The 18,938-nt window shown below is 48.1% G+C and overlaps 1 protein-coding gene across 2 annotated transcripts; it reads left to right on the forward strand.

The window, feature by feature from the left end:
• The first annotated feature begins 1,589 nt into the window (after positions 1-1,589).
• On the forward strand, positions 1,590-17,436 carry LOC120811386 (mothers against decapentaplegic homolog 6). Of its 2 annotated transcripts, XM_040166674.2 has the most exons (4): positions 1,590-3,276; positions 4,792-4,845; positions 5,284-5,361; positions 16,460-17,436. In XM_040166674.2, the coding sequence occupies exons 1-4, from the start codon at positions 2,520-2,522 to the stop codon at positions 17,095-17,097; spliced, it is 1,527 nt and encodes a 508-aa protein (XP_040022608.2). In that variant the 5' UTR covers positions 1,590-2,519; the 3' UTR covers positions 17,098-17,436. The 2 variants fall into 2 exon arrangements, with proteins under 2 accessions (XP_040022608.2, XP_077941759.1); XM_078085633.1 differs by lacking the exon at positions 5,284-5,361.
• Positions 17,437-18,938: the final 1,502 nt, after the last annotated feature.

Consider the following 18,938-nt stretch of genomic DNA (forward strand, 5'->3'; position numbering starts at 1 on the left):
CACGCTGTACCCCCCTCCTAACCCACGCTTTACCCTGCTATACCCCCACTATACCCACGCTTTACCCTGCTATACCCCCACTATACCCACGCTTTACCCTGCTATACCCCCACTATACCCACGCTTTACCCTGCTATACCCGCGCCTTTTCCTGCTATACCCCCGCATTACCCCTCCTTTACCCCGCTATGCCTATGCTTTACCCACGCTTTACTCCCGCTTTACTCCCGCTTTACAGCGAGCTTCAAGTAATATAAAAAACGCGTCTCTCGTCGGAGCCTTTGTCACGTTTATGCAACATGGCGGCCTGCGAAAAGAGGACCCGCTAACATTATTACGGATTCTGTATTGTGACCCGAAGCAATTTCAACCCTAACGCCTAAACCCTGACCAATCTAAGCATCGAGTACCAGCTGATCTCTGGCGGCGAAGCACCAAAAGCAGGATGTGAATTCAGTGACCCACTCCCTACGTACATGTGAAGAGGTCATTTTGAGCTAACAGACGTATTAACATGTGCACAGTACGTACACCTGAGCCTTTACCTTCATTTATGTTTTCAAATAACTTTACTGAATGGTCTTAGTCCGTATTATTGCCCTCATTTCATTGTGGTATTGTGATTAATTAATGCACACTTTATTCAAATGTGTTTAACGATAATACAACTATAGCTACTCATTGTAATGATCAATAACATTCAGGAGGTATTGTAGTATCACCTTATATTAAATACTTTATGGTCTAAAAGCTCAGTTTTTCACCATCATTGAGTATGGAATATTTTCACATTGTAAAGCGGGTGAAGCGGACAACTTCATTATTAATTAGCTAAACATATTTATTTTATGGCTATTTAATATAATACCAATAATATTTACATGTGATGTAAAGGCAATAAAACAAATACCATATGTTGATTCCATCATCTATCAAATACAGTCCAGAACTATTTGGACTTAAGCTGTTATTTTTATTTGAAAACATATATTCACCCGTGATCATTGTGCTTTCCCCTGTGAAGTCCACCCTGCAGAGCGTTTCCACTTTGGGCAGAGCAGGATGTTGCGTCTTTAGGAGTTAAGAGTTAAGAAACTTGAAACCTATCGTGTTTGCGCAACAATCAGTTCGGCTCCCAGCCGCCAAAGTGTCTAGACTGGCACATGATGGCGGGAATCAACCAATGGCTCCACAGCTTTCCTCTGGGGCCCCGAGAGAGAGAGAGACAGAGAGAGCGAGAGAGAGAGAGAGGGGGGAGTCAATTCCTGTCGAAATACAGGCTCGGTGTTTTAGGTTTCAAAATAAAAGCATCATGTTTGGAAACTAAAAATGGAATGTTGAAATTGAAAAACAGCATTATTTTTCAATATTCCGAATGAATACTTATAATATGAATAAAATAAAACGTTATGTAGAGCTAGTCTTTCCAGGACACTGAAAGCAAACTAAAATAATGTGAAATGTTATGAATTCAGCCATAACATGGGAAACAGTAACCTAAACAGATCCTCTGCTCCTTTTAAAGTTACTTCCTTTGTGTTTTTTGCAGTTTCAGTCTTAATGGTGTGGCTTTTAGAATATGTAGATTGACATAGGCTTTGGGAATCACACAATAAATAAATCAAATGTTTTGACATACATCTTAAGTATTGTTTCTTGTAATTCTCATCCACAAATTTGCCCACCACGTTCACCGTTAATACTTTTATTTTGAAAATCTTCGTCAAACAACCCGTCTTCCACTCTGTTCAGCTTGACGCAGCGGCCGCGTGTGTGCATGTGGCTACGTGTGTGCGCGCGCGTGTGTGTTTACGTGTGTGCGCGTCCGACGGAGACTCGCAGGGGAGTGGAGAGCCGGAGTAATTCCAGGTCTCTTTAAAACAACTTCTCCGCACGGAATCCGGAGTTTGGCGCTGGAGTCCCCGGACTGCTTCTGCTTTTCTACCCCGAGACTCTGCAAGCGGGATTGTTGCTTTCGACCACAGCGACAGAAACCCACCGGGACTTCGGTGCTGCGGGGATTTAATTCGAAGCGACGGAAGGATCGTCCGCGGCTCAAGAGGTCCACGAAGCCTCAAGTGGAAACTCTGGAAAACTTTTTGGATTAACGTCTCCGATGCTCGTCTGTGTTCGCGTGAAGTGATGCGGCCCCTGCAGACGTCCAGCTATGGTTTGTAGATTGTGTGCGGGATTCTCGGAGTGCTACTGGCGAGTTGAGGACTTTGTGCGAGGGCTGCCACTAGTTGCGGCTTAATTAAGTTGGCGACGGCGGGTCGCCGCGCAGTGGCTGCGTGAAGTGCCTTCTCGTGCGGACAGTCCGGTGATGTTTAACGCAACGCGTGATTGAAATCCCTTCTCTGATGCTTCGGGAGAGCCAGAAAACGGTGACCACCGGCCGCGCATGTGGCGCGCACCGTGCACAACCCCGCGGTCCTGCGCGTCGAGCGTAAATCGATGTGGCATCTCCCGAGACCCGGACGGGACCGACAGGGCAAAACCAAAACTGTCTAGGTTGTCGTATGTTCAAGTCGAAACGCTCAGGTCTTGTACGGCGACTCTGGAGAAGCCGTCTGGTCACCGAGAGCGACGGACGGGATGGAGGCAGACGAGGTGAGGAAGGACGGAACGGCCCGTGTGGCAGACACTCAGGAAAGCTGCGCAGACACGAGCAGCGGTCGGTGACGCACACCGACCCGGCGCCGGGACCCACGGGGGAGGCTGGAGACCTCGCGGAGAGCGCCGAGAGGGAGGAAGAGGAGGAGGAGGAGGAGCAGCAGCCGGAGGATGACCGGGGCGCCATGTGCACCCCGGAGCAGAGAGGCTCCCGGCGGGGACAGCAGGGCGACGCCAGGACGGTGACGTGTTGTTTGTTTGGGGAATGGGATCTCAGAGCCCGCAGCCCTTATTGGGCCCCGAGTAAAGACGCAGGGGGCGCTTGTCAGTGCGCGCCGAGGCACGCGGCGCTGGAGGAGGAACTCGCGAGCACCGCTCATGGTTTTTTGAAAAGACTCAAGGAGAGATCTCTGGATACCTTGGTGAAGGCTGTGGAGACCAAAGGAGGGATACCCAGCGAGTGCGTCATGGTGCCCAGCACCGAGCTGCGGCTCGGGGCGCATCACATCCCTCCTCAGTGGCTCGTGTCCAAGGTGTACCGATGGAGCGACCTGCCGCTCTCCGCCCGGCTCAAAACGCTGGGCCAGTGTCAGAGCTTCGGCGCAGTCGACGGCGCAAAGGTGTGCTGCAATCCTTATCACTACAGCCGCTTATGTGGACCAGGTAAGGACATCACCATTGAGGAGGAGGAGGAGCGGTGCTTTAAATCAGACATTTCCCTTCAGAAAATAACACATTATATAATATTTCTATTATGACATTATTATATTTGCAGCGTAAATATGAATGCGCCAGCATGGAATTAATGTGAATTTCCAATCGGTCACAGTGTTGTTTGCCTGCAGCCTGAACCTTTGTAGTTATATAAAAGTCACAATGACGAGCAAAGACACTTTAGTGGTTCCCGATGAAGCCATCTGACATTTTATAACAATAATATAATACAGCACACTGTGTACAAATGAAACCCCTGCCAGTAAATATCCTGTGTCACTGTCTGCATGCATGCATGCGCTGCAGCTTTATTACATTCTCATAACTCCGGCCTTTTAGTTTGGTCAACAATTACTTTCATTTCCCCTCCACATTTAACACACATTCCACATTCATTTAAATTTGCACAAAACTTTGCTGCTTCCCACATCATCCAATTGAAGGTCGCTCTCAAGTTGCACTTAGGCTCTTTCTTTTTTCTTTTTTTTTTTCTTTCTCTCTTACAAGGAGGTCGTCCTCTTGTTATTTAGGTGAAGGAGTGCCGATAATATACAGTTTGCATAGTGCTGGCGCCAGACTGACGCGCTGGGTATCTGACTGAGGACTCCAGCAATTACTGCCTGTGCTCTTAAAGGGGCCGCAGCCACAAACCCGCGTCCACTTTGGACCCGGAGGGACTCTCCCAGCAGCATTTGCTGGCAGTTTCCAGTGCTGCTTTCACATAGGAGAAGTCCCCGGAGACAACTGGGCTGAAAACTTTATGACGACGTCGTCAAAGCAAAAGCGCAAACTGAACACACTGAGAATGGAATATAGCTCCTTTAAAATAATGAACAGACAGGGTGAGATGCCTGCAGGTCCAGGTTGTATTTTCTTTCTTTTTTAAATAGAGAGACTGCACATGATTACAGTGTTGCAATCATGCAGTCACTGCAGAAAGCTCCTTAGATCTGTTTCTGAAGGTGGCCTATAAATCCAAACAGTGATATTACCTCAGGACAAACAACATGTGAGGAGGTACTCCATACATTATCATTAGCTGTAAGAAACAGGTGGGCTTAATGGTCTCCCTGAAGAGAAGAGGCTTTGTATGTTGCGTCAGTTCATCCACTCTAAAGATGGGGTCTATGTACTATTGTGCATTATATCATTTGAAGACGTTTTTTTTTTTTTTGTAACATTCTTCTTGATTGAGGGTTATTAGAGCTGTGTTTTCAGAATAAACCCCTGTTATCGTGGATGGTTGGTTATTGTGCATATAGTGCATGATGCATTAAACTAAATATTCAATTGTAAGCATTTCACTTTAATCAAAAGTTCGAACAGTAAAGCTTTGGCGTTTTCGATGGTTCCATAAGACCGCGTGAGGAGATCACCTCAGTACTTTTCTTCATCCGCTGACCATTTAACTAAAAGACCGTATACCGCCTTCAAATTAAAGTGAACTTTTGTGTGTATTTGCAGATTCACCTCCTCCCCCCTACTCTCTGTCCCGTGTGGATGAACACAAGCCACTGGGTGAGTTTGGAGAAACGCTCCCGACATTGCAAACCAGTAAAATGACACAGAGGGTGTCGTCACCATCATATTTTTAGACTGGAAACACAAGATTATCTTTGAAAAGCTGCTTGTGTTGAAAGCGACGCAGAATTAGTTGAGTCTTATCTGTGCTCATCTCCCCGTTTGAAGAGCCTGACATCTAGAGTTTATAATAGGGAGGCTGTGTTTGTGCAGACACACAGTCTGAGAGACTTATTAAGGCGGCGACCAATACTTGTCTTCATTATTCATTCATTAAACGCCACGTAATTCAAGGTGGCCTTCAAATAGTCTTTTCCCCTCCGATCCACGGAGCTGTAAGTCAAAATAAATGAGTCAAAAATAAGAATCGACCGGCAAAAACAATTGCTCACTCTTCTCCTGTTTGTTTGTGCCTCTTCTTCCACGAACCGCCAGACTCGACTCTGTCTTACACTGAAACCGTGCCCCCCCTCCCGCCCGCTCCGCCTCACGTTACGCCAAGAGACTACACAGGTGAGTTGACATGCAGCGTCGCTGCAGATGCACGCAGATGTTGTGTTGTTCTCCCCTTGAAGAAGTCCGACCCCCTTTCGGGCACCAAAAGAGAAAGCGTAGCGTGCGTCCTGTAAATCACCTTAACCGCTGTTGTTGCGTTGCGCTTTCCTTCCTACTTTCAAAGGCGGTTAAGACAAGCAAAAGCTGCAGCGCATAAAGCTTCTATTGTCATAGGGGGGCTCGGTGGGGGTCCGGGGGTCTCTCGCTATCTAGATGCCACAGCAGTGTAGCCTTTCTCTCTCTCTCTCTCTCTTTCCCAATGCCTTCTCCACGAGCAAAATATTTCCCTGGGATGAAGCTGCAATAAGATCCCCGCGCATACTCCCAATCCCCCCCCCGCCCCCCTTTTGCCTCACGAAGCCACCCATCCCCCCTCTTTCCCTCTTTCTTCCCTCAAATCCCTCCATTCCTCTCGGCAATTGAGCAGTGGAAAGAGGCTGGCATTTTTGGGGGCGGGGGGAGCCGAGCGGCTCTGATGAGGCGGAGGTGTAGAGTTTTTGTGTGCGTGTATATGTGGAAAGAGGCCGAGAGGGGGGGGGGGGGGGGGGGGCTGCGTTGGGACAGGAAACAGCCCCCTCTAGATGATGAAACTGGAGCTTTATTTGTTTACGTGCCGGGGTCGGGTGGAGACGTCCTCGTAGCGTTAGAAGAAACCCACAAACCCACTCGATCAAGCCTCCCCGGGCTCGCTTGCGGACGGCGCTGAGAGGTGGACGGGCCCCCGTGAAGTCTGCGTAGTGTAGTCACGCTGCCCCTCGCGGAGCTCTCTGAAGAATCATCCGCACCCCGGGGAGACTTTCTTTTTGGTTTGAGTGTGACCCGAAACTTAGTCGTCTTCTCCCCCCCAACGCTCACCTCAGCAGAAATGGAACAAGAAGATGCTTTAATTACTTGGATTACATTTTCTCTGCAGTTTAGTCAAATTGTATTCAACGGCTCTCAAAATGAACTTATTAGCTACAGTTTTTAGTTGTAGAATATAAACTCATTTTGTCTTTGCGGACTGTTCAGCCAAGGTCACGAGTCAAACGAGAGGCACGTTTTAGGTTTCTATTGTCTGCCTGGTGGAACGAGTCTAAATAGATAAGTTGTGTTGTGTGTGCGTGTGTGTGTTTGGGTAGTTCTGTGTGTGTGTGTGTGGTCTCTGATCCCCTGCCCCCCACACCAGAACGCTGCAGCCAAGAGCCGGAGTAGGAAGGAGAATTAACAGAGGCAGCCAGGAATCCTGCGCGTAGCTTTTGTCGGGCTCCTCTTTTGAGTAACGACGGGTATAATGAGCAGGAAACAAGCTGAACATGAAGCTCGTACCCAAGAAGCTTGTCTGCAGCTCTATGAAGAGAAGACCTTGATGTCTCTTAGATCTTTCACCAGTGTGAATGGATCTTTTCTGTGCAGGTGATCATCTAAAGCCTGTGATGTTTTCTTTAGAACAAATGCAAACATTGAACATGTGCTTCGGCACTTTAGCATATCTTTTTTTTATTTTTTATTATTCCTTTTTTTAAAGCCGCCCGAGCTTTGAGGGGGGAAAAAGGCTGCAGCAGGGTGTGGTCCATACATACCTTTGCCCTGGCCTCTTTTATCATTCAATCAGTTAACGTTCCCTTCAAACCGCAGCAGACGGCACGGCTTTGAAAGGGGGGAGGAAAAATCGGTGGGAAGTTTCGTGAATCTACTTGGACCGGCGCTCTGTGACGCCCGACGAAACGTGTCACTCGGCTGTTTATTGTCTGCGTGCGTGCGTGTGCGTGCGTGCGCGTGAGGGAGTGTGTGAGGGAGTGAGACTAGAGGGAGAAAGGGAGGAATTTCTCTCTGACTCCGTGATAAGATCGTTCCAGAGAACTCGCATAAGGGTTCTGAACAAAAACACACACAAAACGCATATAAACAAACATTCACCGATCACGCGATCGGCTGGAAGCGAGCTCGACGTTCTGCTTTTTTAACTACACAGTTAATGACACTTTTGCAAAATCGGATTTTGCCGGAGAACTTGCACGGTCTGACGACTCTTTGGTCGTTTAATAGTTGAACTGCTCCGTTGGTGGGAGGGATGTGTGACTTATTGAAGAACACCAACAGAAATCGGCCGACATGAACGCAGCGTGAGACAAACAACAGGACTCGCACGATCATGAAAACAACGTGAAAGCAGCCGCCGCCAGCCGAGAGAAATCGACATCTGTGGAACAATACTTACTAGTGCCAGTGTGCAGATCAGTCGCTCGCTCATTGTGACTCAGACCTCTTATTCGGGTCATGAAAATCTGCCTTAAAAGTCTATAAAATTACAAAAAGATTGTCGTTATTTTAAGCGGTAGAGACTTTTCGAAGGACAATGCCGGAAAGAGACGGCGGCGTCTCTCCGTCAGCTATTATGTCACACGATCTCACCGCGCCCCTCAGACATTCGTCCTCCCTTGTTGTCTTTGGGCTTTTGAACATGTGGAAACAAGTAAAGCAAATGGTACTTAGTGGACATTAGCGTGGCCTGGGCGCACTGAGGTAGGACAAGAGGACTTGCTCCGTCTCGGCCCCTGGGTAATCATATTTTGGTGGCTTGTTTGCTTAAGCGGAGCAAAGGTATCAGCCAAACATCCTGTCTCAAAGCCCTGTCTGCACTCGCTGCCGCATTAACCCCATGAATCGGCCCTTTGACTGATGGGGCACGGCCCAGGAATGTTGGGAAATTGGGAAGGTGAGGTGGGGGTGCGGGGGGGGGGGGGGGGGGGGTCTCGCAGTGAGGGGCGGCAGTAAGGGGGGGGGGGGGTGTGAGGGGGGCTCCGGCTCTGCAGGAGTGACACCCGATACGCGTTTGAACATATCGCCGTTAATAATACTTAAGCATCGCGGACCTGAGCCGACATTCCTGGAGGCTCGGGAGGCGGTCTTAAGAGATCGGGCCGTCATACGGGGGGGGGGGTTCAGAAAGCGCAAAGCTTTCCAGGTCGGCCCGGGTCGACGCAGTCGGACGCGGGTTTTCGCAAATCACCCCCGCCGAGGCTCGGACGAGGAAGATGTGCGTAATAAACGAGATACCTTGGCGTAAACTCGTTTTACTATCGCGTCAGCGGGGAGGTGTAGGAAGAGCGCGCGAGGTATCACCCATATCGGGACGGGTCCTCTCGGTGACCCCGGAGCCTCGGCCTCTCTGCTGGCATGCCTTCTTATGCCTGACTGAGACACATTAGACTGTGGAATTCAACATCAAGTGCCGGCCCATTTGCCATTTCCTCAAGTATTTTCCACCACGGCTCCTTTTCAACGTACACGCCGGCTACGCGGCGCACAGTCCACCCAGCGCTCCTTTGCGTTGGGTCGGTTCAGTGCCTTTTGTTGGTTTTCAGGATTCTTTTGGGACTTTTTAGGGGTTTAGACGGTCACTAGAACCCTGTCTCCTAGATGTTGAACCGCGAGGAACGTATTTGTCATAATAACCCTTCACAGTGATCGTCAGGCAAAGGAACCGGATTTTAAGGAAAGATCGCAGTCTTCAGTGATTTGAATAACAAATCACACGGGCCGCCATCTTTCTTTAACCTTAACCTAAAGCGTGCAGCTTAACGAACAAGACGCAAGTGTTTTTTCGCTCAGTTTGTAATCGTCACACGTAGAAATAGGCTGTAAAACCTTCTCCGCCCGGGCATTGATGCTGCAACTCCTGCCAGCGAAGACGTATATAAAACACGTTTGTTGGGCGGATACGTAGAAACAGTCGCCATGCTCGACTCTGAATGACTTTGCTCCAAAGACTTGAGGGAGGGATATCGGATGACATCGCTGTTCGCCCAATACGGAACTAAAAGAAAGACGCCAAAGCGCAAATGGTTTTATTTAATTTCCTATTTCTTAACATTTTATTTGTCAGGAATTCTTTGATCTTGGCTCTGCTTCCGTTCCCTCTTGGTAGACGCAACACTGCTTTACGCATCTGTGCGAGTGGCATCGGTTAACCTTTGACCTATTGGAGTTCGTGGACTTAGAAAGTGTTACACGTCAGAAAAAAAAACACCAAGTATCAAGAATAGACTTTATCCCCAAATCACAATAATGTTCCACCGACGTTGCCTCCTTCTTTTTCCTCTTCTGTTGTCCCTCTTCCTCCTCCCGACGTGTCTCCTGTCCCTCTTTGGTCTGATAAGTGTTCATTTCTTAGCCTCTTCAGTTTGTTGTCCACATATTTTTGCTCTCCTTCTCTCCGTCTTTGTGAGTCTTATTCTCGCCCCCTCGCTTTCGGTCCATGTTGTCAAGCCATCACAATTTAAAATAAGGTTTAAATTACAGGACTGGCTGTGGCTTTCCGTTGTTCCCTCAGAGTTTTTGCCAACCCGCAATTTGGCTTTTAATGGAATCCTGCCATGCGGCTGAACCTAAAGATTCTTTGCAGATGTGGACAGGCTCTCTGACTCTGTGAAATGTAGGAAACTGTCGCCTGCGCTGGAAGCGCTCAGTGTAACGCCGAGTTAAGACCAACGCGACATGCGTGGGTTTGTGTGTGTGTGTGTGTGTGTGTGTGTGTCATTCACCCGTGACACTCACAGTAGCCTTGTGTAGTTAAGCTCCAGAATCCGACTTTGATGAGGAATGTGTGTATATATATATATATATATATATATAGTTACATATTCTATAGTTACGTAAGTATACGTCCGTATGTATATATATATATATATATGACACATTTTAATGCCACTTATTTTGCTCCATATTCCTGGAAACAAAAGCATTTCATGGGTCAACCTGCACAAGTCGATGTTTCTTGGTGACGGATAAAATGAGGATCTGGCACGTGACTGCAGTCCCCCTCAGCTGCACGCTGTCCAGCACCCCATTGTTTTGTTTTTTTCAATCTCTGATGTAGTAAATAACTAATAAAGTTAGCAACTCGCTAACAAGGCTAAAAAGCTAGAAATGTCTGGATTGTGGGTGATTTGGGGATGAGAGATAAATAGGGATTTGAATTCCTTAAATGTAACCGCGTGTCTCTGTATTTAAATAAGAGACAGTGTGGACGTGTCCACACAGTGAGGTAGTATTGTGTATGTCAGGCTGTGTGTGCTTCATCGAAGCAGGTTTAATTTATGGTAAATGCAAAATGTGTTCTTATCACACACATGTGCAAAGGTAACTACTAATTCACTGCAGGTTTCACATTCCTCGTGTCCCCCCCCGACCCCCCCCGCTGCGTGAGTTATGCACGGCGATTGTGCATTGTGTTGTCAGTCCACGGTTATTTTTTTTATATATCAGTGCGTTCCACACTGGCGTTTCATTCAGATAATTCTCCCAAATTAAGTTTGAGAAGGAATTTCATAATGGCGTCTTCGCAGAGGAACAAATGGATCCGTTCCACCAATAAATGTGCGTAATTATGTCGTGAGGAGTGAAGGCCATACAGTGGGACCCCGTGAGGCTCAATGAGAGACTTGTCAACTTGACCCCGGTGACTGGCTGAGCGGGGGGGAGGAAGTGTTGAGGAAGAGGGCCTGTCCAGGAATGTGTTGGGAGGAGGGGGGGGGGGTGGGGGGGCGGCCTGTCAACTGCAGAGCTCCGCTTCTCGGCGTCTCCTTTTGTGTCTCCGCTCGGATTTAAAATCACCTTTTTGAAGCCCAGCTAACCTTAGGAGTTTGTGTGTTCTGTTGTGGTGTAACAACACAATCTCTGGTGCGTCTGCAGGTAACTCGTGGACCGCGTGCACCACACGGCCGCCACGCGCACTTGCGTCAGCTGATCCCCACTCGGCGCAAGCGTCGTCTTTGATGTGTTTCTTTTCACCTGTGTGTATGAATGAACCAGATTATGTCAGGAATGCAGGTGAAGTGACCTCCTTTTAACGGCAGAGCGACCGTGATTAGGAACAATAAATCACGCAAACACCGAAGCCGCTGTGACACCTTGATGAGCTGTAGGAGTATAATTTAGGATTCAGTCTCAGTCTCTCTTTCTTTAAAAGCCGGTTTTAAGCCGGTTTTTGGGCATCTGCTCCGAAACCCGTGCTAAAAAAATGTAATAACTCTGTAACTACTTTGTCCAACTGGACAATCGTTTTCAGTCAGGAAAAAGGCGAACCACTGCGAGCGTCCTCGTGTGTTGAAAGCGTTACTGGTGAAGAAATAATCAATATAAGTTTTAAGTAGAGTTTTGAGAATCGCCTGAAAGGAAATCACAAACAGCCCTAAAAACATGGGTATAGCGGGCTGAAACCACAGCGGCCTGACAGCCCGGCGTGTGGACAGTTATCCTGGAAGGTTTCGCGCTAATAGAGTACTGATGACTACTCTGGAGGAGGCTTTGGTGGGGGCCTCGCGCCTGAGAAATGGCACCAGTGAAAATCTGAATTTCCTCCCTAAATCGCATGATTCAGCCGCTTTTTCGAATGGTCTGATTCTTCCCTGGGATGGGACGCCATTTCTGGAGCAGAGGCCAGAAAGACAGCCTCGGAGTGGAACAGGGACAATTTAGAATGTCACACAATACGTGTCAGCGTGAGGTGCAGGACAATAAGAGACAAGTCAGCACTGTTTTCTCAGATTAACTCAGTTTCAGCTCGAAATGGGAGCGATAAATTGTTCACTTTCTTTAAAATAACTGCGATACTTGTGCATACTAATACATCACACATTGCGTACCAGCAATCACATGTATGCATCTGAACCTTGGTGCATAATCAATTCAGTCCATAATCTCTCATCTGAAACCACATTTTTATTTACTGGGAAATAGTCTGGATCATTTCTTCAACTGTAATCATAAAAACCCGAAGTGAAAGCAGTTTTGGATTTCCAGCTTCCCCCCCCCCCCCCCCCCCCCCCAGTCCGCAGTGACGACATAAACTATGGCGGATGATACGAGACGTGACAGCGTCCCGAATGCAACAATGGATAAAACGTCCGAGACATTCTTTGGCTCGGCTCGTCTGGCACTTTGAAGCAGCAGCAGAAATGCAGGAAACTGGTTACTTTCTCTCTTCCTCTTGGAGGAGCTTTTCCAAACTACCTCCAAACACGTCTCCCTAGGAATTTTTTTTTCTTCGATGGACGCACGGCAACTTTCTTGTGGCCCCCATTGACCCGCAGGTTCAAGGAATGTGGTCGTTTGTTCGCATGAAATAATGGTCGGCGTTGGAGCGGTGTGTGTTTCTTGGAAGCGGGGCGAGGGCTGTGGCGTTACACGCTGCAGCGGGCCGCATCACAAGATCCACTTTACAATGGAAACCGAGGGAGTAGGAAATAGCGTGCGTGTGCAAGAATCCGTGTGTGTGTGTGTGTGTGTGTGTGTGTTTGTGTGCGAGGGCCCGGTTGTGTAGGATTGTAAAGCCAGCGTCTGGCGATAACGCGGCCCGCTGATGGCAGAGATAGTCGAGACGCCAGCTTAAAAGTGGCTCGCTGGATTGAAGTTGCCCTGTAATGATCGTTGTCTCAAACAACACACAACCTACAGTCGGCAGCCGGGGAGGGGTACCACCCGGCCCCCTCCGCCCACACCGGACCCCCCCTCTCTTCTGCTATTTTCTTTTATTTCCCCTTTTTTTTAGAGCTTTTGGGGGGGAATTTAAGGAAGTTAAATGCAAACAAAGCATCTCAGAGGCGGCCGACAATGGTCAGTAGCCGAATTCTATCCGCCCCTCTGTCGCCCCCCCCCAACCCGCTTCTTTCAGCACAGTGGAAGAGTCTAATAACTGGAGGGGAATCTAATCCTTGGCACTGGATGAAAGACGGGGGTCTCCCTCCCTCCCTCGCTCTCTTCCCACAGTCTCTTTCTCTCTCTTCATTTTTTCCGTGGATGCTGGTTATGCTTGGCAGGTTCTCTCTCTCTTTCCCTCTCATTTTCCGCTCCCTCTTTCACCCAGTCTCACTTTTTTTTTTTTTTTTTTTTACTCCTCTACTTCCTCCTTATTTTTCCCCAGAGCTTTTTTTCATCCGTATGCAGGTTAAGGTTAGCAGGAGGAGGCCTCAACTGCTCCGACTGGAGGGAGAGAAGAACATATATATATATATAAAAAAAGCAAAAAGCACATTTCCCAAAATATGCTTTTTGCTTTTCCTGCTGAGAATCAGATGAGAAGGTTGACGCTACGCTCTTGTTTGTCTGCTTAGCTTAGCGTCAACACTGGAAAATGTGTTTTCAAAGCAGGCGGTTTTCATTAACTTTGTAGCTTTTGGCATTTATATGAAAAGAAATCAATTGGTACAAAATCAACTTCATTTAGAGCAAAACTCCCAAGTGAATCAGATACGGCCGGCCGTATGAGAAAATGCAGCTTTGGCCAAGATAACCATCTTTCCCCTCCGGCTACGTTTACCAAGCACGAGTATGATTTCTATCTTCTGATCCCAGCCAAGCGAGGGGTATTTCCCTAAACGTCTGACTCTTCTTTTGATATCTACTCAAGAAGAAGAAAGGAAAGATGAATGTTGTTGTCACTGTTTTAGCTCCAGATTCAACCGTCTGACCCTTGAACTGCTTTTTTTATCCGTATAAAAACCAAAGCAGTACGTGCATTTAACGCGCGGCTTGATCTCGTTACAGCACAGCTGTTTGTTTTACGCTCCGCCTATCTTCACCTTTGTTCGGGCCGCGGAGTCGCGCCGGGGTGTTTCCGTGAGATTGGCACTAAGAGACAGTGATTTTGAAATGAAACAACAAAGGCTACTTATCTAATTGGCAAACAGAGCTGTTAAATGGCGGTCGGCGTAAATGCTGGCAGGACGCGGTAATTGCTGCCAGGCCCCCTCGCGTACAGATGTGGTGCGCGCGCCCCACTCACACAGTCGCACTGTGGCACGCGGGTTCACGACTTCCTCCGGCTCAAACACAAACACGCTGATAACCTCCAGCCTGAACCCGTCTTTTGAAATTCCACCAAAGACGTTTCGTTGCCCACCCGCTCCTTCCTCTTTCCTCCTCGCTGCTCCTCCCTCGCCGCGCTCCCTCATCACACCAGGAGCTGTGGATGACACCCGGGACGGGGCCAGGAGCCGCTCCGTCCCACCTCATGATTAAATAGTTTAAACAACACACCAGTCAATCTTCAGCAGAGGAGGGAGCCAATTTGAAATCTGCTCGTACTTTCTGGACCCCGAATGATGTGAGAAAACAAAATAGGAATAAGGTTATTTGTAACCCAGTAATGTAAATAAAACTCGTTAACAATATAAAAAAGCATATAGATAAAGGAGTTAAATCAAAACATTATGGGAGTTTCTTCCAGATCTCTGTTAGACAAAAACCGAATTGCATCATATTCTCAACTGTTTCAACGGAGACTTTAAAGCATGGATTTAATACGATACTTTCTTCAGCATCATTCATTATATGATGTGAATTAAAGTGCACCATGTCTAAAAAAAAAAAACCCTAAAAAGTCCCAGTTTGTTTCATGTCTTCTTGAGAAATTAATTTGATTGCGAGCTCATAAAGTCCCCCTGTGTTTCCCCAGACATGTTTGTGTAGCCTTATTACAGGGAAGAGCATGGCTTGTAAAAGTGTGTGTGTGTGTGTGTGTGTGTGTGTGTGTGTGTGTGTGGGTGTGGGTGTGGGTGTGTGTGTGTGTGTGTGCGAGAGAGAAGGAGAAAGAGAGTCAGAGAGAGATAGAGCGAGAGAAAGGGAGACATTCTGCTAGCTGAGCAACCCGCTCTCTTATTGGAGAGCTGTAAAAACTCCAGACCGCAGGAGTTGCCAGCCTGGAATTCACTAATGACACACGTGGGCCTCAGATGAGAAGTGCAATTTTGTGTGTGTGTGTGTGTGTGTTTTTGTGTGTGTTACAGTCATACTCTTTGGATCAGAAGGGGCAATTTGTGTGTGTACATGTGCATGTTAGAGCCCCTATCTCACCATCTAGCGTATGTGTGCTTGTATTGTACAGAAACGCTCGCACACATCTCCTCCTCCTCCTCCTCCTCCCTGTCCCACCACTGCCTCTTCCTCCCTCTTTCAAACAAAAATGGCCGCCGTGCAAACATAACACACCTAGCCTAATCTCGGTCTTGGTTTCGCCCTGAAGCCGTTCCTTAATGGGAGGAGGGGCGCAGCCGTCCCGGCCCCCGGTGGACGAAGAGGAGGTGCTCGGGGGAATATGAAAGGAATGGGGCCACGGGCACACGGCTCTTTAAATCCTCTGTGTCAATAGAGTCTGTGGAGCAAAATAATAGCATCACTCTGTGTGGGAGTTAATGTGAGCTGATAGCATGAAGGCCGGGGCGGGGGTCGGGAGGGGAGAGAGGGGGGGGGGGGGGGGGGGTCAAGGGTTCACGGGGTTGTGCTAGGTTGACAGAGAGCTGAATGCTTTCCACCCCCTCCTACTCCCCTCGCTGCTGCTCCTCTTTAACTCGGGACCTGGAGGAGTGTTGTGGAGGGAGGTGGTGAGGAGGAAGTGGGCTGTTCAGTGTTGACAGTTCTCGCCACCTTTTCAAAATATTCACAAGTGACCAATTAAAGGAGAAACATGAAGGCGTGAGCGAGGAAACGCAGTGAGCGCGGATGCTTCCCGACAGAGCGTACGCGGGTGGGTTTGGTTCAAACTGATTTAAAACAGTAATCCGCACAAAAAGACAGAAGAACTCCCCCTCACTGCTGCACCAATTGTCCTGAATAATAAAGGATCACACAAATGAAGATTGTTGCGTAAGAATAAATAATGCAGTTGGATGAAATGAAGAACCGGTGGTGAAGATAATAGTGCGCATGCCTGGTTCTTCATCTTAGCTCGATGCCTTTGTAGCCGGCAGGTCGGGGCCCCGTTGGGCACCTCAGGTCGACGCGCCAGACGGTGCTCTCTCTGCAAAGGAAGTATGGAATAACTTTGGGAGAAATGGGGCCCTTCATCCTCCCAGTATGATCCAGTCCAAAGGCCTGGACCATCTAAGGAGGGCTGAAGCTCTTCCTGTGTTCCTGCGGATCATTGTGACCCAAAGTCCCGCCAAGATATTTTGTGTTGTACTTTAAGTATAGAAAGCATCAACAGTGATAATAATGTTATTATTGGACGCACTCTTCGTTACGCATTGCCAATATTAACACCCCCCCCCTCTCTCTCCCCCCTTCTTCCCTTCAGACACTGGTACCTCCATCGGCTCCTCGACCTCCGGCGGGCATCGCTCTCACTGGTGCAGCGTTGCCTACTGGGAGCAGCGCACGCGCGTGGGTCGCCTCTATCCGGCCTACGAGCCCTCGCTCAACATCTTCTACGACCTACCTCAGGGCACCGGCCTCTGCCTGGGCCAGCTCCACGCCAACGCCTACCACAGCCGCCGCGACGACCCGGGCAGCCACGGCGCGTCGGGTGCACACGGACACCCCGCCCACGGAAGCGGAGGGAGCGGCGGCGGCGGCGTGCAACAGATACGCAGTAAAATCGGCCACGGCATCGTGCTGAGCCGGGAGCCCGACGGAGCGTGGTTGTACAACCGCAGCCAGCACCCGGTGTTCGTCCACTCGCCCACCCTGGACCCCCCCAGGGCCCGGGGTCTCAGCGTGGAGAGGGTGATGCCGGGCTTCTCCCTCAAGGTGTTTGACTACGAGCGCTCCAGCTGGATGGCGGAACGCGGCGTGAAGCCCGAGTGCCAGGAGGGGCCCTGGGACCCCCACAGCGTTCGCATCAGTTTTGCTAAAGGGTGGGGGCCCTGCTACTCCAGACAGTTCATCACCTCCTGCCCGTGCTGGCTGGAGGTGCTGCTCAACAACCACAGATAGACTCGCATGAGCTTTCCTCACCCGTTATCCTAATTGTAATCTACCTAGATTTAATATAAAATTTATATATTATATAAAATATATTACACATGTAAATACTTGAGTCATTTTTACAATGCAATTATTTATATATAGTGTAATGTGTATGTGGACAAAACAAAAAAAAAGGAATTTAAGAATATGCACTTTTGCTTCTATATACGCATTACAGTTTCTCAGTGTCATTTTGCAAATATAAACTGTAAAAATAAGACAAACCTGGTTAATGTTCTCGTGATTAAGCGACTCCATCGAAAAGTGTGCCATACACACATTGTCAATAAAGTATTTGTAATAAAAGGTTTCGGTGGTGAATGAAGTTATTTTACAGCTATGGATCAGCCGATGTTCTTCTCCCAGATTGGTTTCCAATCCCATCGAAGATCCTTTAAAGTGAAGACAAAATATGAAGGAAGTTGAAGAAACACTCCACCCCCTTCATCTCAGCTGAAGAACACGGCGATGGTGGTTTTTGAGTAATGAGACCAGGCAAATTGGAGGTTATTGGGTGTAACTCCACTTCTTAGAGTGTGTGCACAGCTCACACTCTGCTATCACAGAGCAAATGAAGGAATGTAAACACAGTTACCGTGTCGAATATGATTATAGACCAACACAGCTTTGTACAATCTGACACCTTTGTCGAGTAAAGCCTTGAGGTCATGTGATAACATGCCTTAGCGTTCCCTGAGCGAGAGCCATGTGACCCAATTCAAGTCTCTGAAAAGCAAATAAGTGGACCTTTGAGCTCGGATTGATTCTGGATCACACTGTTCCCAAAGTTCCAAGATTTAATTCTCTTGGTTCTTTTGTGTGTGTCTTTAAACAAAATGCATTTTACAAGTGTGCTCAGACTGCAGAAATCATAGCAAACCTTTTCATTAAAGGGAATGGGTTGCAATGGGAAACCGTAAAAGTGGTAAGAGACAATAAACTCAGAGATTGCACAACGAACCACAGAAGGTTTTATAGTGTAACGGCATCCCATTCGACTCGTTCAACAACACAATCACTTTTGGAAACTCATACGGAAGAGCGAGAGCACACCGATGAGAAAAGGCTGTGACCTTCCGAGAGGCGTGTGCTTTGAAAGCAGCAGCAGCAGCAGAACGTCGTTCAGCTGAGGCAGTCAGGCATTTTTGTTTTGACCTTGAACCTCTGCAGGCTGCTTTGCTGAAACCTCTAATTAACTTTAGCTCTAAAAGTAAAGAGGGCTTGATTACAAAGTCGCAGCAGTCCTGAGGGAAAATGGAGCACTGAAGCATTCAACAATCTCTGCATTGTTGCAGTACAAAAGGAGAAGAAGAAGAAGAAGATGAAGAAGGTTATTAATCCTTAAATGTGGAAAATCAATGTTTATTGTCTGTTATTGTTGCTCATTGCAAACACAAAGAGCAAGGGGGCTTCAGCATAGTTGGCTCTCTAAGCAGATGGGGGTTTGGTGCCTTGCTCAAGTGGCCGGGAGTTGAACTGGCAGCTCTCCAGCCACCATGATGCCTACAGTCTGAGCTAGATGTCGCAGCATCATCATCAGGAAAACCGTGATTTCTGTGTGATGGAAGTTTTTAACTTGTATTTGCATGTATTTGTATTTGCATGTACCAGAACGGGATCAAACCTTTAATAGAAGTTCACTCCCATATAAACACAGCACAAAAATCCCAATGTGTATTTCAGTCAAGTCTCCACTGTGCTTTTCCAGGCAAAGTTTGGGACTTGCGGTCAGGATACAATGGAAGGATTCAGAGGGATCTGGGTGGGAGAGTTGTTGCTGGAAGGACCATGTTTCTCCTCCGTCTCTT

This window comes from Gasterosteus aculeatus, chromosome 12 (genome assembly GCF_964276395.1).
Source record: "Gasterosteus aculeatus chromosome 12, fGasAcu3.hap1.1, whole genome shotgun sequence".
Lineage (NCBI taxonomy): Eukaryota > Metazoa > Chordata > Actinopteri > Perciformes > Gasterosteidae > Gasterosteus > Gasterosteus aculeatus.

Excerpts from the sequence above, each read along its gene's own strand:
- LOC120811386 (XM_040166674.2), top strand. The coding sequence starts at position 2,520 with ATGTTCAAGTCGAAACGCTCAGGTCTTGTACGGCGACTCTGGAGAAGC. Across the intron at positions 4,846-5,283 it reads GGATGAACACAAGCCACTGG|ACTCGACTCTGTCTTACACT; the intron begins GTGAGTTTGGAG and ends ACGAACCGCCAG. Across the intron at positions 5,362-16,459 it reads TACGCCAAGAGACTACACAG|ACACTGGTACCTCCATCGGC; the intron begins GTGAGTTGACAT and ends TCTTCCCTTCAG.